The 19,684-nt window shown below is 39.5% G+C and overlaps 1 protein-coding gene across 4 annotated transcripts in view; it reads left to right on the top strand.

The window, feature by feature from the left end:
* Nucleotides 1–5,924: 5,924 nt before the first annotated feature.
* The window catches only part of phactr4a (phosphatase and actin regulator 4a), a 36,023-nt gene continuing 22,263 nt past the window's right edge, over nt 5,925–19,684 (top strand). The window contains exons 1-3 of one of the 4 annotated variants that reach the window (XM_030063186.1): nt 5,925–6,297; nt 10,623–10,740; nt 13,179–13,223. In XM_030063186.1, the coding sequence (XP_029919046.1) occupies nt 13,211–13,223 (13 nt within the window). In that variant the 5' untranslated portion in view covers nt 5,925–6,297; nt 10,623–10,740; nt 13,179–13,210. Of the gene's footprint in view, nt 6,298–10,622; nt 10,741–13,178; nt 13,224–17,074; nt 17,316–19,684 lie in introns of those variants that run through there. The other 3 variants (XM_030063185.1, XM_030063184.1, XM_030063187.1) reach the window with 3 other exon arrangements.

Genomic DNA, 19,684 nt, shown 5'->3' with positions numbered 1-19,684 from the left:
AGACATAATACCTTGTTTACAGGTAGGATTAGAGTTCTGTTGAACAGACGCTAAAAGATTAGAAGTCACAGGTTTTTCTGTGACCCACATTTTCAAACATCATCCATATAAGCTAGTCTCAGTACATTTTCATAATGTACATACTTTTTTTTTTTTTTTTTAATCTCACGTGGATACCTACTATTTTGCAAACCCACATGAACTTTCATGCATTTTGTTCCTGAAACACTGGAATTGCCACTCACATAAATACCAACTTTTGCTTTAGAGTGTTTATACCTAGGTATACTTTCGACATATGGTCAGTTTCTTATTTCTTTCCATTTTGGAAGGTTAATGCGCATATTTGTACATTATGCACACAATGCACATACTTTTTTATAACTAAAATTAATGCACAAGCAGGATTAATGGATATATTAATACATAGTGCACATATTTTTTTATTTTTTATTTTTTTTTTTTTTTTGAAATTTCTAATGCACATGTTTCTTACGTCTTTTTCTATTTCTTATTATTTCACTTATGCTTATGATATGCAGTGCTCTTCTCTTGAGATTTTGAACAACTGAGATCTGTCACTGACCCAATTTCCCCTCTGGCATCAGTAAACTATTTCTGATTCTGATTCTCACTTCACTTCACACAACATTTGCTGACGTCATGGCAACATCTATTAAATATCCCATTCTTGTGGTAATATTTGGAGTACATTGTGCTATTGTTTGCATTGAATTAGTCAGCAGATTTGTCAGTTGAGACAGCTCTTTTGTATAATGGTGTTTTTGTTCCAATGGGTTGCATGGAATACCCTGTAATGAACCTGTAGCTTCACAGTGAGGCTTTTGAAGGCGAAGTGGTGTGAAGCTCTGACCCACTCCTCCATGGAAGGCTGCTATCGTGTGCCTTTCTGAAGGTCATAACTGTTCCAATGATGAGTCATCCAACTTTGTTTTTTAAGGAGCGCATAAGCGTAAGGTCTTATCAAAGGTTTCAGTGGAACTGTGATATGTTAATATGTAATCAGCCTCCCCTGTGTGTCCACAAAGATGAGCTTGCTGCTTTCCTGGCTGTTTCCTGTCTGACAAAAGAAAAGCGTAAGCTGACCTATCAATAGGACAATGGTTTCACCTGGACTAAAAATAACCTGGCCTTGCCTTGGTGTCATTTCATTTTTTCCACCTCTGGTTCAGAGTTATGAATGGTTAATTGTTCTGGCAAAGATTGGGGAAGAATGTGTTCTCAGACAGTATCATCACTCACCTCTGACCCAAAAGCAGCTCCATTTAAGGGCCGTCCAGCTGAATGTAGCCTATTTTCTCACAGAAGAAAGTAAATTCCACATCGTGCAATTCTATTTTTAATACTTGTGTGGTGTTCTGCAATGTGATGGCAATGAGAATGTTTTTATTCCTTTTGCAAATATTCCCATCCTAATATATTACACATGGCCTTAGAATATGGTGCATTATGAAACACAGAAACAGTGTTTACACACTGGCATTACTCTTGCTGCAGTAAAGTAACATTATGCAACATTGATTACCACTCTGGAGGATGGATGGAGACACTCCCATGAGCAGCCCAAGAACTGAAAATCAAATTTGTTGAATATATGCTGCTGCCTGATGGACTGCATAGAGTGTATATATGAGGCCTGCATTGAATGAAATGCATGAACTGAGGAACTGAGCAGATTTAGTGTGTGTGTGTGTGTGTGTGTGTGTGTGTGTGTGTGTGTGTGTGTGTGTGTGTGTGTGTGTGTGTGTGTGTGTGTGTATGGAGGGGGGCTACTATAAGGAGCACAAAAAGAAAAGACACTGCCTGTCCTCCTGGGTGCCTCTCTAAACTGGTCATGAGACTTTCATTTGACATATTTTTTCCATGCAGCTTGCCATTTGTGGTCTTTTTTATTAAATATGTGTCATCACCATATATTATTTTAGTAGAAGTCTGGGTTTTTTGGTGCCTTTACATCCTGTATTTCTAAGATGTCCATACTTGCATACTTGAGTTTTCTGAGAAGCTGTGTCTATATGCTGCAGTACCACTGTAAACACGGCACTGCCTTTAAAACGTACACTCAAATTTGATTTTCAGCATTGTGTAACCTCATATTTATAAAAACACCTGTGTGATAAATGGTTTCCAGATACAAATTTGAAACCTTAAATTGCATCGATTCATGAATGTTCAATGTCAAATCAGTGACATGATTCTGCATGTGGAGCAGTTTCTAAAGTTGGGTCAAGGAAGTCTTATGGGCATTCTGATTTTTCTGAGCTGGACCACATGGATGTACGCAAATTTAAATCTGACCCACAAGTTGGAAATATATGACTTACAACTTTGAATGGAACTTGACTGTGAAGGCTCAACTTCAGTATTTTACAGACAGGTGCATAGGAAGAAATGTCCAAATAAGCAAGAGATGAGAGGATGTCTTAATACTTGCAATAGAACGTATTTAGACAAAATGTTTCAGTCCTTCGACCTTCATCTCTGAGGACCTTCTGATGATGGCAAACCTAGCACCAACCTGGCACAAGTAAGGTCCTGAAGATCTTCAAGACCTTCAGAACATTTAAGGACATTCACCTGAACGCCCTTAGACCTCCAGGTGAACGTTTCGGTCCATAGATTTTCATCTAAAAATGTCATGCACTATGCAAGGTATCTGAATGACGCAGAGGATCATGCACTGACACATTTCACCTCTTCACCATCTTTGGCATTTCTGGTCAAATCTGCCAAATTAGTCACAGGAAATAAATGCCTAAACGATGTGCCAACAGCTGTACTATAGTCCTATTGCCTATTTATAGAGTAGAGACGTAGGCGTAACAAATCAAACAGTACGGGCATTGTGTGAATTTTATACACCGTGACAAGGTTTGACTATCCAGCATATTTATAGTTATCCTTTTAAGGGTTCACTGGTACAGGTTTCCTCTGTTTGTTCACTGTTTCTAAGTTTAAGATGAGGGTGTTCCATACAAATTCACAATGCTGACTGGGAAAAAATATTCTTTTAATAGGAAATTTATATGGGATGGGATGTTAAAGTCAATGACATTGAGTCTGCCTTGTGGAAAAACACTAGAAAGAGGGGAAATGCTCAGAACATAGCAACCAGTCTATATGGCTACCATATCTATAGTGCATTGTACTGAATGCAGTGTGCCGGCACACCCAAAGAATTATGACATGCTCATTATGCTTTATGATCATTATTGTTAAATTATAATGACTCATAGTTCCAACTGCATTTTCTATGACTAGTTATTTATCAGAGGTTATCTGGCTGAGATTAAAAGGCTTTCTGACAACCCATGATAGATAACTCATAGATATTCTTAAGACGCTTCTATTTATGATTTTTACAGGCTACTTTATATATGTGAAATATTTTCATTGCTACTTAAACCATTTATGATCTTCCTTATGAGCACTCATATAATACACTATAAGAATGGTATGGTGGTCATAGTTCCTTCTTGCTAGACTTTGTGATTCCTGACTGATTGATTTTCTGCTGTCATTCATTTTGATGAATCAGTGCAAAAGCATGCAGACATTTCAAACCGGTTGTGGTCCATTGATCCTCTTTGGTATTCAGGGAGAAGAGCATTATTTATGTAAACATAAGGAAAGTATGAGAACCACCACTAATGTGCTTGATTTTAAAGTCAGCTTGACTGACACAGATATGTATCTGTCTGTTATTGGCTCTATGTGTGCTGATGAAATATGGCTCAGTTATATCTGTTTGTTGGAGAGAGCTCATTTGTATGCTAATAAAATATGTTTAAATTCATTTGTTCAATTAATTTTAATTCAGTGTGAATCCGTTTCATAAATGAAATGACTTCTTTTAATTTGTAAGACTTAACACATCTGGGTCAAGATTTGTAATACAACTGAAATGTATTCATCTTAATAGACTAAAGTATGTTGGTGGTTTTTGTTTTAATTTTGTAATGTGATGTGACTTTGTCTTTTATGTGCTGTCAAACAGGAACCTGCTGCAAAAAAGTTTTCAACTGAGTCAGGCCAGTTTTAATTTGAAGCTCTGTAATATTACTTTTAATTTCTTTTCTGTGTAAAGAAAAATGAAATGAAAATCACATAGTTGACATGAAGCCATCATCTCTTCCCCTGGAACCTGCATCCCAGTACTTTATCAACAGGCAGCCAGGGAGACAATTTTAAGGGAATATAGTATATATTGAAAACCCTAACTCCACCTTCGGTCACGACCAGTGACCCAGCACAAAAACACTTTGGGATTAAGACATAAAAGGTGGCTATAATTAGATAACAGGGTGGGAAAAGCCTGTCTGGAGCAGTATGACTAGACTGGGTCCACCTAAAGGTCACTGGAAAGCTTGCTTTTGTATGGCTTTCCCCTTGGTACTCAACAAGTATTTGCATAGAAAGCTGTTCAGTGGAGCTCTCTGCAGAAAAACAACTTCAGACTGGGAATGGTTGTGGCTGCTTTTCTCACAGCAGGCAGTGCTGTGCTGTGTTTACTTCCTAATGCCAGGCAAACAAAGGCCACATAAATTTGATCACAGTTAGATGAATTGAACAGCTCCGCTATCAGGTCTGGCATCAGTGCCCACTTCTTGGATTACTGCAAACACATGCTGAGGGAAAGGTCAAAAACAAAAAACAAACAAACAAACAAAAAAAAAAAAAAAGTGATGGGATGATTGTGATAATGATGGGGAGCTCAGTTTGTTTCCACAGATGTATCCATTGTCTTAATATTGAAGCTGTGTCTAAGCTGGGTGACAGGACCTTTTGTCCAGTAGATGGCAGAGTGTGGATCTAATGTCTGCAAAAACATGCTATTGTACTCATGTAGTTCAGCAAATGACCAGAAGAGTTCACAGTATCCAAACTTTTGATGGCAGTACCTTATGGCAGAAAGAAAGAGGAAAAAAAAAAAAAAAAAAAAAAAAAAAAAAAATACTGATGTGTGCTTTGCTTATTTCATCATCGAGTGTTTTTAAATTTGTACCACTTCTATTTCATGCAAACCAGACAATTAACTAACATTTACCTAACAATATATTTATCAAAGGCATAAATTACACAATGAGAATTTACTTCTCTAATTCACCTGACAATATAGTATTACTAATAGTATTATATATATATATAACTTTAGCATACATGCTTACCTTTAATAAAAAAAAGAAAAAAAAAACTTGTTATCCTGTTTCTATTGTTCCATTGTTTTATCCTCATTTCATCTACTGGTTTATCTTGTCCTCTTGTTTTTATTTGATGTATTAAGTGTTTCATTATATTTTATGGGCATTAAGTGTGCTTTTCTGAAATAAACACACATTTACGAAATTATATATTAAAGATGATTCTTTATTTGAACAGTAACAACAACACTTAATACAATACTTACTACTATTGCTGCTACTACTACGGGGGCCACTACCACTACTAAAAACAGGAATAATAAAAGTGATATGAATAATACAAGAATTACATGACGTGTGTATTTTTTTTTTTTTTTTTTTCCGAGTGAGGAGCCCTGTAAAGGTGAGGGCGTGTACCTGGCGACTGACAATCTGTGTCAAGTTGGCCAGCAATAGCTAAAACCGGAAGATTTCTTATTTTGTTTAGAAAATAAAAGGTTTTATTTTTTACGTGAAATGTGTCACTTTTAAAAATTGTCACACACAATCCTCACTGTAACCTGAAAAGTACTCACACAAATCATTATACTGTGTACTGAGTACTACGAAAGCTAAAGGAAAGGGGTGTGATATCAATAACATTGAATTGTTATGCACTTTGAAAAACAGTAGCGGGACGTTACGTTGATTTTTGTCTGTAACTTGATATTAGCCTGCAACAGGCAGGTGATGAAGACGAGCCGCTCGCCAGTACGCATGCGCAACAGCATTTAATCTTCCTAAAGCGGAGTTAATGTCCAACACCTTTAGAAAGCAAAACGTCGAGAAACAAGTTTTAAGTACGATTATTAGCATATTCACTTAACGTTAAGCGCAAACCCAAAGCGACACGGCTGTAACGCTGCAACATTTTCTTCCCTGCTTGTAAAAGTTATTTTTCTGACTTCACATCGGGCAAAAAGGTGGTTAGCAAAGCTAGTTCCGCCTTGCCGTGTGTGTGTGCGTGTGTGTGTGTGTGTGTGATGGACAGCAGAGACAAGTGAAGTGTCAGAAGTAACCAGGAGTCACTTGGATAAAGTCAGACACATCTCTTGCCTTCACAGCTCTCTACATAAATTAACCAACCGAAAGAAAAGTGAGTAGCACGTCCTTTTGTTTACTCTGAATGTGAGCTAATGTAGCAGCGATAGCTAACGTTACATGGACAGAAATAGCCACCTGTTGCTGGCTCTGCTACAGCTAGTAACGTTAGCAGCCAAGGATTAGCAGTATGCCAGTAACTTCGTGAATATCTAGTAGTGCTTACTATCTTTAGCTCGGACAGCTCTTTTTCGGTTTTACAAACAAGAAATGTAGAAATGTAGAGATGGAGTCGCACGGACAGTGTCAAGGCTATGTCATGTCTGTATTAAGTTAATTTACTTTACCCCCCAGTCAGTTTCTTTTAGCCACTACCTGTACCTGCCTAGCTTGTTTCTAATTTTAGGAAGGCTGGTACAGGGAGGACAAACGTGGTTTATTGTTGCCACTTAGATAACTTTAACTGGTTTGTTCAATAAATGAGGCTCGGAAGATGGACTGGTCATTCTTCTGTTGATTGTACTTGTAGTGGGTGGTCATTTGTCGTTCACAGGACACTGTACCTCTGCTAAAAAGGTTCAACTTGGTGTTGTTTCTGCACATTGTTTTTCCTGCTCCATGAGCCTGAGAATTCACCGTCAGTGTTGCTTTGAAGCCTCTCTTTAGTATAGTATAAGTTTAGTATAGCTGCTGTTGTGTTACTATTTAGACACTGCAGATTTAAGTTATTTGTCTTATTGTGTCCCAGCTAGAGCAGCTAATAGCCTTTCTCTCCGGCATTCCAATGCATTCCATCTACAGGCCATTCTGCATGTTCAAACAAGCACCTGTTGCTTTTAGTGCTGACTGGAAGTAGAAATACGCCCTATAGGACAACACAGACTCTTTAAATGAGTGTATCAGCCAGATGAGGGCAGACAAAGAGGATCTGTATTTGTTCTAGGTGGGTAGTACTGTAAAACAGGTTGGTCATTTTACTGTGCTTTATTTACAAGTTGTCCTTGATCTAGTAAGGATTACACAGCTCTTTATTTATCCTCTTGGTGATCAATAAAGTATTTCTGATTCTGATTAACACACGCAACCAGTGTTGTTGTGGCAAATTTTAAGATTAATGAGATATTTAATTGTTTTAATTGTCTTAATGTTTTTACTATGTTTATTGCTTTTATTTTTCCTATTGCTGCTGGTGTCGATGAGAGGCAAGACCTAAGATTTTTGCTCTCTTATATGTAATATAATTAAGATGCAATAAAAGTGAATCTGAATCTGATCTGAATCTGAATATGATGGAGATGGGGAATGTGGAGTGAGAGATTGACAGCTTGAAACTGTAGGCGTGTTTACTAGCGCAGCTTCTGTGACAGATAACAAGCCCTGGTTGGCAGGTCATAGTCAGTTTTAAAAATTGAATCTGCTGGTGAATTTTTTGGGGGAAAAAATCAGGGTTGCTGGTGGATAAGAATCCATTTTGCAGGGTGTACAGACAAATTTGTGTAGTGTTTGGATGTTGTCGGGCCGTGTGGGATTTTTAATCAGTAGAGGCTTCTGTTAATGTGCCATTATCAGCTGGCTGTTGACAGTGGCTCATTGAGATCCATGCTGCTTGTTCCCAAACAAACTCCAACTTGGGTCTTTGTTTAGAGATTGCCAAGCCTGCAGAATGAACTCAGCACAATGGCTGATTGTGCTCCTTTCAATCCTGCTGTACTCTTCTCCTGTAGCTCATGTGTTGGAAGCTCTTAATGAGCTGTTTTGGGGGGTGAGCAGGCAGAATTGGGTGTCTGTGTGCAAAATGTATGAACTACCAGTGCAATGCAAATACAACACAGTTAACTCTAAAGCTTGTTTTATCATATGAACCATGTCACTTGGGAATGAAGTGTCTCTGGCCTTCTGCACACTACAATAACAGCAAGATTTGTTATTCCAAAAGGAAAACATTTAAAAGAATCAAATGGCTTGGTTACACATGTACATGAATAATCACTGTGACTCACATGCAAATCCAAAGCCACTGGGGAGCTGATGTACTCTTAGTAAGTGTAACCTGTTTTTTCTTCATTGTAATGACCACGAGCAAACTTGGCAGGAAGCTTAGCCAATTAGCTTGATACCATTTGACAGTGGTGCTTTGCAGACTTTTCTGTGGCCAGTGTCTGCTTTGATTTCTGTGAGTGATTGACACTCTAGAAATAAATCGGATTGCTACCAACACTTTGAATTCAAAGGATTTGTTTGATGGCAACTTTTTTTGGACTCTGATGAACAAATAGCCTACACTTGATTTTAGAGAACCTGCCCAAAGAGATTAGGATATAAAAAAAAGAAAAGTAATGGTGTCAGACCATGAAACTGTCAGCTCAATTAATAGAGTAGTTATGCTTTGACACGAGTGCATCACAACAAGAAGAACTAAAAGGATTTGAGACCATGTTCACGTATTGTATATATGAATATGGTTGCATACATTGTGGAATTTGGCTGCAGTGAGCTTTCAGTAAATAGAAAAAAAAAAGAAAAAAGAAACAGTTTACGCTTTTGATATGTAATAGCCTACCTTATCTACCCATGGTTGCCACTTTGGCTGATCAGCCATTAGCCTTCAGTGGGAGAAGCATCACATCCATGGATGGATGGAGAAATTAATTGCCAGTTGCATTAAAGACCCAGTATATCACATCAATGCAGTAGGAGTGCATAATACCGTTGAATTTATTCAAGATATACTGTGCATAGTTTTTTAATGTATTCACTCTTCTTATTCTTATTCTTGTTTATTTTAGGGTCTGAAACAAGCCTAGTATTTTTGGGGCTGTTTTTGTTTTATTTTACTTATTTCTTTCTATGGATTTTTCGGCGTTAGTCAAAGACATTTTTTGTTGGTTTCCAAATATTTTTTCAGTGAAATGGAAAAAAAGGTGATTTGTGATTGTGGAGTAATGGAATACTTGATGTAAGATGTGATAGATTATTAGAAAATGAAAATAATTTAATCTTGCAACACAACTGGGTGAGGTAATAACACACATACCTTTATTTACACACACACACACACACACACACACACACACACATATGTAAAGGTGTGCACCCACAATATACTGAAATACCTTAACAAACCTGAAAATCCGGCTGCTGTTCAGCCTACAATTCTTTAAGCCGTGCCCTAGTTGTCTTACACTGAGAGAGACCATGTGTGCTTGATAGACAAAGACAAACATGTAGCCTAAGCAGTGACATGGAACCGGACACAGTCTGAGCTAACACAGAGCACAGGCTGACACTGCTTTAGCCTTTGAATTTTCAATAAAAAGGTGACAGGACTAGGTGTGTTCTTGTGTGTGTGTGTGTGTGTGTGTGTGTGTGTGTGTGTGTGTGTGTGTGTTTGTGTATACATGCTCACGTGATGCCCTTGGGGCTTTAGCATTGCATTGTGGGGACTCGGACTCCTGGCTTAGCTGCTTTGGTTTACTTGCTTGTATGTATGCACACAAAGCGGTGCACATTAACTCACCTCTCTGTTTGCTTTCCTGCTGGCTCCCAGTAGTGAGGTTGTTGCTCTTCAGAGCTGAGAGTGGAGGCAACCTGGACCTGCAGCTGCGCATGGACATTTGAGAACAGAATAGAGTTGCAGCCGTGCTGAACTTGTCTAGTGAATTATTTGTGAGTTCAGCTGCGTATCAACTTCTTTCCGTTGATGGACAGGTTGAGCATGTTAAAAAACGCAGGTATGTAGTTAAATCCAACCTTTTTAATTCAAAGTTAATTTTGATTAATCTAAAATTAGCAGATTTCCTGTGTATTTCAGTACATTGATTTTGATATTCAGTCAAAATAAAATAAGATAGTCGTCAACAAACAGCACAACAACCACAGTGATTTTAAGTGTTTGGTATGCACTTACTTTAGTTTCATCAGATTTTTATGCCTGCCCTGTTTGGATGGCAGAGGTGTATTGGCGGTGTACTGTACAGACATGTAGTGCTGCCTGCAGCTGTTGCGCATGTGGTGTTTGTACATTATAACCCAAGACTTGACAGACCAGTTGGACTGAACCAAAGCTGACCAGGCAGTGTGTTTGTGCTGCACTTACACAGAAACCTGAAACTTAATGGTCAGGGTAGTCAGAGGTAATGTCACTAGTATAGTTTGGGTTGTGGCTGAAATTTTAATGGTTAGGCAACTTGGTGGAGTTCATATCAATACCCTTGACTCTTTTCCACCTGTTGTGACTTTGTTCTAATACAAGAGACCATGACATAATTCGTTCTCTGGTGACTTTTCAATGGCCCTCAGGAAAGGGTTTTTTTTAGGTAGGAAACATAGCTCCTAGAAGGAAGTTGACTGTGTAACCTTGTTTGCTTATATGTTTTACAGTCCTGTCATCACTTTGCTATAGAGCTGTCCTGCTGGAACCAATAATTGGACAGCCAAACTGTTAAGACAGCGTTGCTCTGGGAAACGATTTACTGGAGCTCAATGACCATCAGTAGATGTAAGTTGGTTGATCAGTTAAAGGACCATGCCAGTGATTTTGAATGTTTGGCTCGTCACATTTTACATCACTATAAGCCATTTTGCAAATCATGCAGGGTACAAAAGGTTACACAACATATAATCAAAATATTTCAGTTTTCAAATTTTATTTTTGGATGGAACACCCACCTTATAATATTGTGCTTCTGTGGATATCAAAGTCATCACCATTCATAAACCACGGAACTCGCAATCACTATTTTCTGGCAGAGACCTTTTCACTCAACCAAATTACAAGTCATCAAAACACAAGAGTGCTGCTGCTTTTAGGAAAACTAATGTGGACGACTTTATTACAGGAATTTATGATGTCTCTCAAAGTTCATTTTCACAATGTAGTCGAATGAATGGAAACCAGTGGTTGGATAAAAAATAGGAAAGATGCTATTTGAGTTCTAAAATGTGACTGCTTGGCTTGGGAAAAGATTAGCAGAAACATGAAGTTTATAAATTTTGTTGATATTAGTCTAAACTTGCAAAATCACTGGTAGGATCCTTTTAAGTAGTTTTGTTGCCATAATATTAATAGTCTGCTTTTATCAGGAATGTGTTTAAAAGACTGATTTAGAGAGAACATGCATGCTCCATTAGATTTTGTGGATACCATGCTATGGTGGCTTAGTCTAGTTGATAAGAATGCCAAATACTTAACTGCCAGGTTGCATTCTGCCTGTTATTGTACAGTGTACACATTGTACAAGCTATTCAGTCACCCAGGCAGGTTTTCGCCAGTTTATTTTTACAAAAGGACTTTTGACATTCCAAAGTGCAGCTTGATACAGGCATAAGGAACCTCCCCTAGTGCGTAATATGACCCCACCTACTGAATATGACCAATTACAAAGTTACAGTATCGTTTGAAAATTTAAGCTCATATATAGCAACCACACAGGATTTATGTATTTATGCTTATCAGTGTCAGCCACTCATACTGCCCAGCTTAGAGAACAGCCATACTTCTTACTTCACTGAGCTACTGTATCTTACCCTGCACTATTTCATGCAGAAATAGCATTTGATAGTTGTATTACTGCTGGAAACCTATGAACATACTCATAACTAAGGGACTTTAGTTCTTTGGATTACATTGGTGTCAAACTTCTTTAGAGGAAACAGTTTAAAGAAAAAAAAAATCAAGAGTTGATAAATCATCTGATGTGTTGTAAATGTCACCCAGCATGCTTATGTTTACCAACTCAGTCGGTTTGTGTTTATACCAAAGGATACAGAAGTGCTGAAAGAGGCAAAATATCTAACAAAGATAAGTCCAGTTTTATCTGGACAACACGCTCATTCACTGCTGTTAAGGAGAGAGTTTGAAGTTCAAGCCTCAGTTTGACTCATTGTTTCCTGTGGTGTGCAAGTGTCTGTACACAACACCAGAAATTAATTGAGGTGAAAAGGCTGAATGTACAGGGTCTCAGTTAGTAGGGAGGGACACAATTCTCTTTTGCAGCCCCGGTTTATGATTCAGTCTGGTAAGACTGATGTATTTTTAAATGAAAATCAGGCATAGTGCAGCTTTAACCTTGAAACTCAAATGGGTTGTGCTTCAACTGCTGTCCCGTTGTCCAGACTAAAGGAAACTAATGCATTTTATTTGCAAAGCAATTATCTACTATAGAAAGGCACTGAAAATGCAGACAGTATACATGGGTGTATTACCTGGGTCTGTTATATATCAGCCTGGTGTATTTCCCCTCAGTTGTCTTAATTGGTTGATAGCTTCTTAATTGTGACAATTGTTTGCTTGGCTCCATAAAATAAATTCTGAATTGGAATAGCTTTTTTGCCCTTTGGCTAAATAGGACCCACAGTTGGTTTACAGGCTAATTAATGCACCATTATGTTGTAGCTGACACAGCCAAGTCTTTCTCCAGTTCCAGGCTGCTCCCTGTTAATTACTGAATGGATCCAATCTATTGAGTAGCCTAGAAAGATGTTGATTTACTAACAATGCAAGATGCTAGTTCTCAGTGGTATTTCCCATTGGCAACTTTTCTGAATGCTTGTGCCTCATCAGATGCTCTGGAAATCCATACCTAACCCTAACCCCCACCACACACACACACACACACACACACACACACACACACACACACACACACACACACACCTATTGTAAATAGTGTTCCTCTGGAAAACCATTATAGTGAGAAAAGGTTAGAAAACTATCAACAGTCAGGATGTCAGTGAAAGAGTTTATTTAGGCTGTGAATTTGATGGTTTTCAGAACATTAAAGGGAAGTGAATGGCAATAATGAAGTCACAAATTAGAATATCTCACATTGATAGAGTCTTGTAATAACACAGTCCTGCACCAAGAAAGTAACTGCATTACATTTTTTGTGTTATTGAATTCCATTGAAATTAATTTCTTTTGTTCATTTTATTCAGGAGCCTCTGACTGCTGTGTTTTGGACACTGTGATGGAAAACCCTGGTAAGAAAATTGCCCCTTTCTTGTAGATCAGAACGTTTTAGACTTCACTCTTGCTTATTTGGCACACTTAACCAACTCTTGATGATGCTGTTGTAATCACCCCAGCAGACTCATTTCTCAGGCAAAATGAATCTCGTTTACCCTTCTCATTGTATTACAGGTAAACAGGCCTTTGTCTAATAACATTTTCACATAGGCTAGTTGTTAACATTTGCTTTACCCTGCCGGGTTTTTTATAATTGAGCCTTGCCACATAGGACAGCACTGAGCACCAAAATGAATGCTGTTCCCGCAGTAATCCTTCTGTTGCAAAATGCTGAGTATACACAGGAAGTGATATGTTTTATATTGCTATTTTGGTTTGAATATATAGAAGAAGAACCAGGCAGTTAGTATGAGCAGTGATAGCTACTATATGGCTGAACAGTCAAAGAAAAGAGCAGCATCTACAGAAACTCAGACTTCTTCAACAGGAAAATCAAAAGGAATAGTAAGAATGAAGGAATAGGAAATTATTGAAAACTGCTGTATTACCCAGGACTGAAACTACACCATCACTTGTTTTGCTTCAAAATGTTTATGATGGTTGTAGTAAGCCTGATATGACTGATCAGGCTTAGTGTCATGAAGACCGAAAGTGGTGAGTCAACACAGCGCTAACAAATTATGGAGTCCATTAAGGGGTTGGTCTTGTGACGCATTGTGATGTTGACACAGCAGCAATCTGATTGGCCTTCACCCAGAAGACACACCTGTAGGTTAGCAGAGCTGCTAGTTTCTGCCACTGCCATGCACAGCCTTGTGTCCCATTTCACTACAAACCTCGATAGCTGAAGGCCCTGTACGTATTAGGTGTACACTCACGTGGCCCAGAGGATCTGTTTTCTTGAACTGTTGAAAAGGGGATCAGCGAATTTGTCTTTTAGTGACATCCGTCAAAAATATCTGGAATGGCTTTACAGTCCGAATGTATATGTGAGTAAGCTTTTTTCCCTTTGTTGTTGGATGTTATTGTAGACTTTGAAAACAATTGGTGTTCACTACCGGCAACTTATGAGACAGGCAAAGTAGCCATTGTAGATGCTTTAATTGTGAAATAAATGTGATTGAGACACTGTTGAAAGCAACTTGAAGTCAGAGTTTTGATCTCAGGTGAAATTTTAGGAGGGGACAGGCCATTGCAGAATGAAACTGGTCCATGACCACAATCTAGGGAACAGGGCCATGGCTAGAACAGATTAGGGAAGCTTGATCTTCTCATCTCTATCTTGCCCCATGGCCAAGCTCCATAAAAATAAACTGCACTTCCTCTTTGGCTTTATTCTTTTTAAGTGATGTGTTTCTAAAAGGGCTGGGTATTACCACTGATTTCCTGAATTGATTTGTCACATGGATTTGAGATTTGAATCAATTCAATTTCAGTTGGGTAAGAATTTTTCTGTTACAGTGCCCACTTGGATTGGAAAGAGATTCTTAGAGGGCTGATGCTGTAAATTGTCCAAGGAACCTTCTAACCTGGTGCATTATCAGTAATATTAATGTTTACATTGACCCCAAAACAGTTCCATTAATGTACTTTTTATTCAGTATGACCAACACACTACAGCAATCAACACAATATAGTGCAACTCTACATATTCAGAGCAAAACATTAAATGATCGATTCAAAATTTAAATGAATAGATAATCAGATGGTTATGATGAAGACTAATTCAAATCGATTTTTAATCAATTGAACCTAGCCCTAGTTTCTAACACCAAGGCATGGCTGCTGAGTCAGCTGAAGGCTTTAGGTCTAGCTGTGTTTTAGTCTCAATGGACCAAGTCATCCAACATGTTACTTTTCATTGTATTTGTACTCCTGTATCTGGAGGCTGTCATGACGACATAGTGTGGTAGTATTTTTGTGAGTCATCAAGGAAGCTATTTTGGTTCAACTGAGCTTTCATGTTTTTACCAGTTAAGAAATAGCATTGACGCCTGATAAAAAATGTGTTACTCTCCATCTGCTGCTGCTTATTAGAAATAGTTAAACTGACTACATGGTGGAGCAGCGCCACAATGATTCAACATGGATACGATATCACAGATGGCTGTCATTCCAGTTAATTTATCAATGTTTCTCAGGATAGCAGTTCTAATTATTTTCCCTTTCCCAAAGGGCTGACCTCTAGCCTTGCATTCCACACATTCCTGCTTGTCATTTTAAGATTGTGATCCCATGCCATTGCTCTAATTGTACTCTAGAGGGAGCAACAGTGTCATAGCCTACAGTCTTCCTCATCAAAATGTAAGGAGTTTTTATCCTGTGAAGTGTGCTTTTTATGATTTCTTGAATGTCCTGACAGGACACCAATAATCTGGTTGCTCTCTGTTCACTAAAGCTTGGATGTTTTGACTTCCCTTATCTAAAGTTCACTTCCTGCCAAATAACATACATTCTGACCACTTTTCTTCCCTATCTAATGTAGATTACGAAGGGAAGACAAAGTAAAGAATTGTCCCTAGCTGTAGAAATGTTTGACCCTGTTGGCTGTTCTGCCGTTTAGATCTGGCCTAAACAAATCACTTAAATCTGACTGAGAAGATGTGTACATTACCTTTACTTGTTCTCTAAAGAAAGAAATGTAGTGGAAAATGATGCCTAAATAGTTTTTTCAAAAAAGGTCAAGGACATTTTTCCCCAGAGACTATCAGACAATTTAGCCCTTCTGGAAATTATACACTAAAGTTCAATTAAAAGAAAAGAATCCCTTGCTGGACAGAAGTCTTCTCATTCCACCGTGCTTTGTTCATACTGAGCTATTACACGGTGTTGTCTCATTCCCTAGATTCCTCTCTATAAACTAGCCTCTGTCTGATTGGCAGCACAAAATATGGCCCAAATCCTTTTCCTTATATCCTCCTTTATCTCCTTCACACCAGGAGGAGCTCCCTCCATAACTCCCACATACTGATAACATATAACAAAACCAAACAGTAGAGTGATGGAAATGTTCAGACACAGGCTGCCTGGCTGCCCTGTCTCGGTGCTGCACGGGGATTTATGTGAGATTAAACATTCAGTGAAATGTTCTGTTCTTTGTCAATTTGGTTGCTGACTGTTAATCCCAGATGAAATAAAGAAAGAAAGCACAGTGGGTCTCTTGATGAGCGCTGGTTTTATGTATGCTCAGGTGAAAGTACTGCACTCTGAAATACTGTTGTTGAAAGTTGTTAGAACTCTCTGGTATATGGACCTGCTGAATTTGCAAATGCAACTTAAACTGCAAAAAAACATTTACGCCCAAATCTATCTTAGATAGTTTTAATGTGCAACCCAGTATTGACGCTACCATTCCTTAGGCCTAAGTTTAACAACAAGCTCCCATGCTGATATCATTAGTTTACTCATGCGTGTACATAGTTTATATGGACAATCCCTTGAGAGTTATTGGACACCTCGGCGATGGCACTTCCTTTCCTCTGGCAGCGAGCGCCACCTTAGCCCAGCTTACCTTTCACATCTCCAGTTACCTCGCCCTGCGGAGAGCCCTCCCCTCGCCCTTCGGGGAGTAGCGTTGTGTCAGCCTGTGGAATGGTGCTAGAGGGGGGCCCACTGCATGGCAAATCCCTCAAGACTTGACGACCACACTGGCCAACCCTCAAAGCTTTCCCCCTGCGAACTTTGCCCCTGAAAAATCTGCCCTCAGGAATGACAGGCATCTCAGGCAGCAAGATTGCCTTATTGCCGTACCTTATTATGAAGTCAGAGTTCCAAGAAGGGAGGGACCTAACAACTGAGTGAGTGTGTTTGTGTTTTAGAGAGAGAGCAGGAGGGAGAGACCAAATCACACGGGCTGAAGGGAGGGGGAGGGCGAGACCATAGAGACAAGAGAGAGACTAAACGACGCAAGTGAGCAGGCAAGACAGTCTTGGGTTACAGGAGCTCTAAGGCTGGTTGGAGAGGAACGAGGTGGCTTTAGTTTTCCCTCCCTGCTGCGGGCCTCAGGAGAGGTAGGGCCCGGCAGGCCAGCGGGGACAGGAGCTGTAGCATGGGACACAGTGCCAGCACTGAGACAGTGGCCCAGCAACCAGCTCAACTCAACACTGGTGAGTCCGAGGCCAGAGGTTTAGCATCAGGTGGTTGCAATAAAGAAATATTGAGAGAACAAGTTGTTTTTAATTGAGGAAACAACCTGCCAGGCATGGCTTTGATAGTGGAGAGGAGGAGGAGTGTAACAGAGAGGCTTGTGGAAGGTGGCAGGCACAGGCAGGTGCTAAAGAATGCACGCAGATGGAATGTAGTGATTGTGAAATATACAAACAACACTAGCTCTTTCCTCTGTCTTTCCTGTGTCTTGACTCTTTTCCATTCTAATCAACGCTTTTATGAAAAATACGGTTTGGTGCTATAAGGCACCAGCTGACACCATTTCTTTGTGTAGATCTGCCTCTCGATTCTTACAGTATGACTTTTCAAGTCGTACTCTAGGCCTTCGTAGTACAGTTCACCCTGAAGCCATTAGTCTGTGGCAAGACTAATAGACAGAACAAACTTTCAAAACCTGTTTTTGCTGTCAAAAGGAGGAACCTCTCACAAGCTGTATTAACACAGCTAAAATTCCACTTTTGTGGTTAGGAAAAAGCACAGCCTGGTTATCACAGTCCAGTAGCTGTGTACCTTAGCCCAGACTCCACAAAAATCATGTGCCACATGACACTGTCCCCGTTTGCTGTGTAATGTCATGGACTTTGAGTTGCTGCTATTGTTTTGCTATGAACTTTGACCACTGCTTGTTTTACAGAAATCATACCTTGGAAGATTATATTTGTTTGCCCAATATTTGCTTTATATTTCACTGCAGATTTTAAGTGTGAACCGTGTTCTCCTCTGAATATGGTATGCAATATGATGAGCTTCTGTTCATGCCATGCTTTCTCCTTAGTGCAAAATGTGTTTTTACTTCTGGTGAGCCACTACATATAGTTGGTGTGCACATGTCATGGGATTAGTATGAGTCATAGGGACAGCTTGATCATAGAACTGACAGGTTCCGCTTTAGTACTATTAGCAATCCGTATTTTTAATAGTCTTTTTAATTTTGAATGGCTGAAAATTTGCAGTTGTCTTTAATGGATATAATGGCTGCCTTAATACTACTGTCTTAGGTTTTGTTGAAACAAGCTGTCCAGTGAAGAGTCATTGTTGAATGCAAACCTGTGGCCTGTGTATTGGTGTTCAGCCTGGGAGCTGTAAAGCTCTCTATTCTTTACCATATCACCTCATCTCTCTGGGGTCGGTGCCTTTTATTCTCTGGCTGATCTGTGAAACCAGCCGTCTCATCTGGTCATGCTCTATTGTAACACAAGGTCACCACACCACTCATTGTAGGCTGCTGTTGCAGTCAAGCACACCATCTCATTCATTTTCCCCTAGTTTACTGCCACCCACTCCTCCCAGTTTTGTAGCCGGTGGTGTCAGGGCTAAGTGTCAAGAATAGCAGTGAGGGTCACTGCACTTAACACGGAGTTCACTGCCCCCTACGTGGCTGCATTTCAATATGAGATCTCACACAGGCCCAACAGCCTTGTTTACCACATAGAGATGAGGATGTGTGAAGAGCAAGGCTCACTTTAAACCATCCATACCAACCAACTAACCATAGCTGAAGAAATGATGTCAGAGTACTGCTTAAGTTATGAAAGGAAGGTGAAAATAAAGAGGCAGTGGAGGTAGAAACGTGTGGGAGATGCAGGCATGGCAAGTGATGCAAGATGAGGCCAAAAGATGGTACGGCTGATTTCTCCCTTGGCAAGCACCAGGGCCGCCTCATTTCTACGGAACACTATCTGACAGAAGAGGGATTAATCTGCCTCTGTAAAACATCAGATAGTCTACTCCCTACAGTCACACAAGATCCACAGTTTATTAAGCCAGGTTTAGTATTATGAAATGTACAAAAGACTTGGAAAGATTATGTTCTTTTAGTACTATCTGTTACTGTTCCACAAACAGGTTACACCTGAGGGTTAAAGTGAACACTATTACAGCCTGGTACAACCACTGTGAGAAGCATGTCTTGTGGACAGTCTTGTCAAGGTCAAGGCTAAATGTAGTTGGTGTTGTGACTCAGAAAGCAACACTCAAGACATCACACTTCAGTGATAAAACATTGATTACTCCTCACTTTTGGTTGGTTTTTGCAGTTTTGCCCCTTTTTTCACTAACCCTTAACTGTGACAGATAGACAAAGAGGAGGTTCCTTGCTCAAGGGCACACTGCCTTTTTCCCCATGCATGCTAGTAGATATCAAAGCGCCCATGTGAAAATTAATCTGGAATAAAACTGTCACATTCATACCTAGGGGCTGACATTAACCGTAACTTAGTTTTGTTTCTCACTTTGACTGTCAAAGGGAGTGAATGAAAGAAAATTTTGGTTGGGGGGGGGGGGGGGGGGGGGGGGGGGGTAGTGTTCA

Source organism: Myripristis murdjan, chromosome 11 (genome assembly GCF_902150065.1).
Source record: "Myripristis murdjan chromosome 11, fMyrMur1.1, whole genome shotgun sequence".
Taxonomy (NCBI): Eukaryota; Metazoa; Chordata; class Actinopteri; order Holocentriformes; family Holocentridae; genus Myripristis; species Myripristis murdjan.
This window is presented reverse-complemented; position numbering and strand designations above follow the sequence as displayed.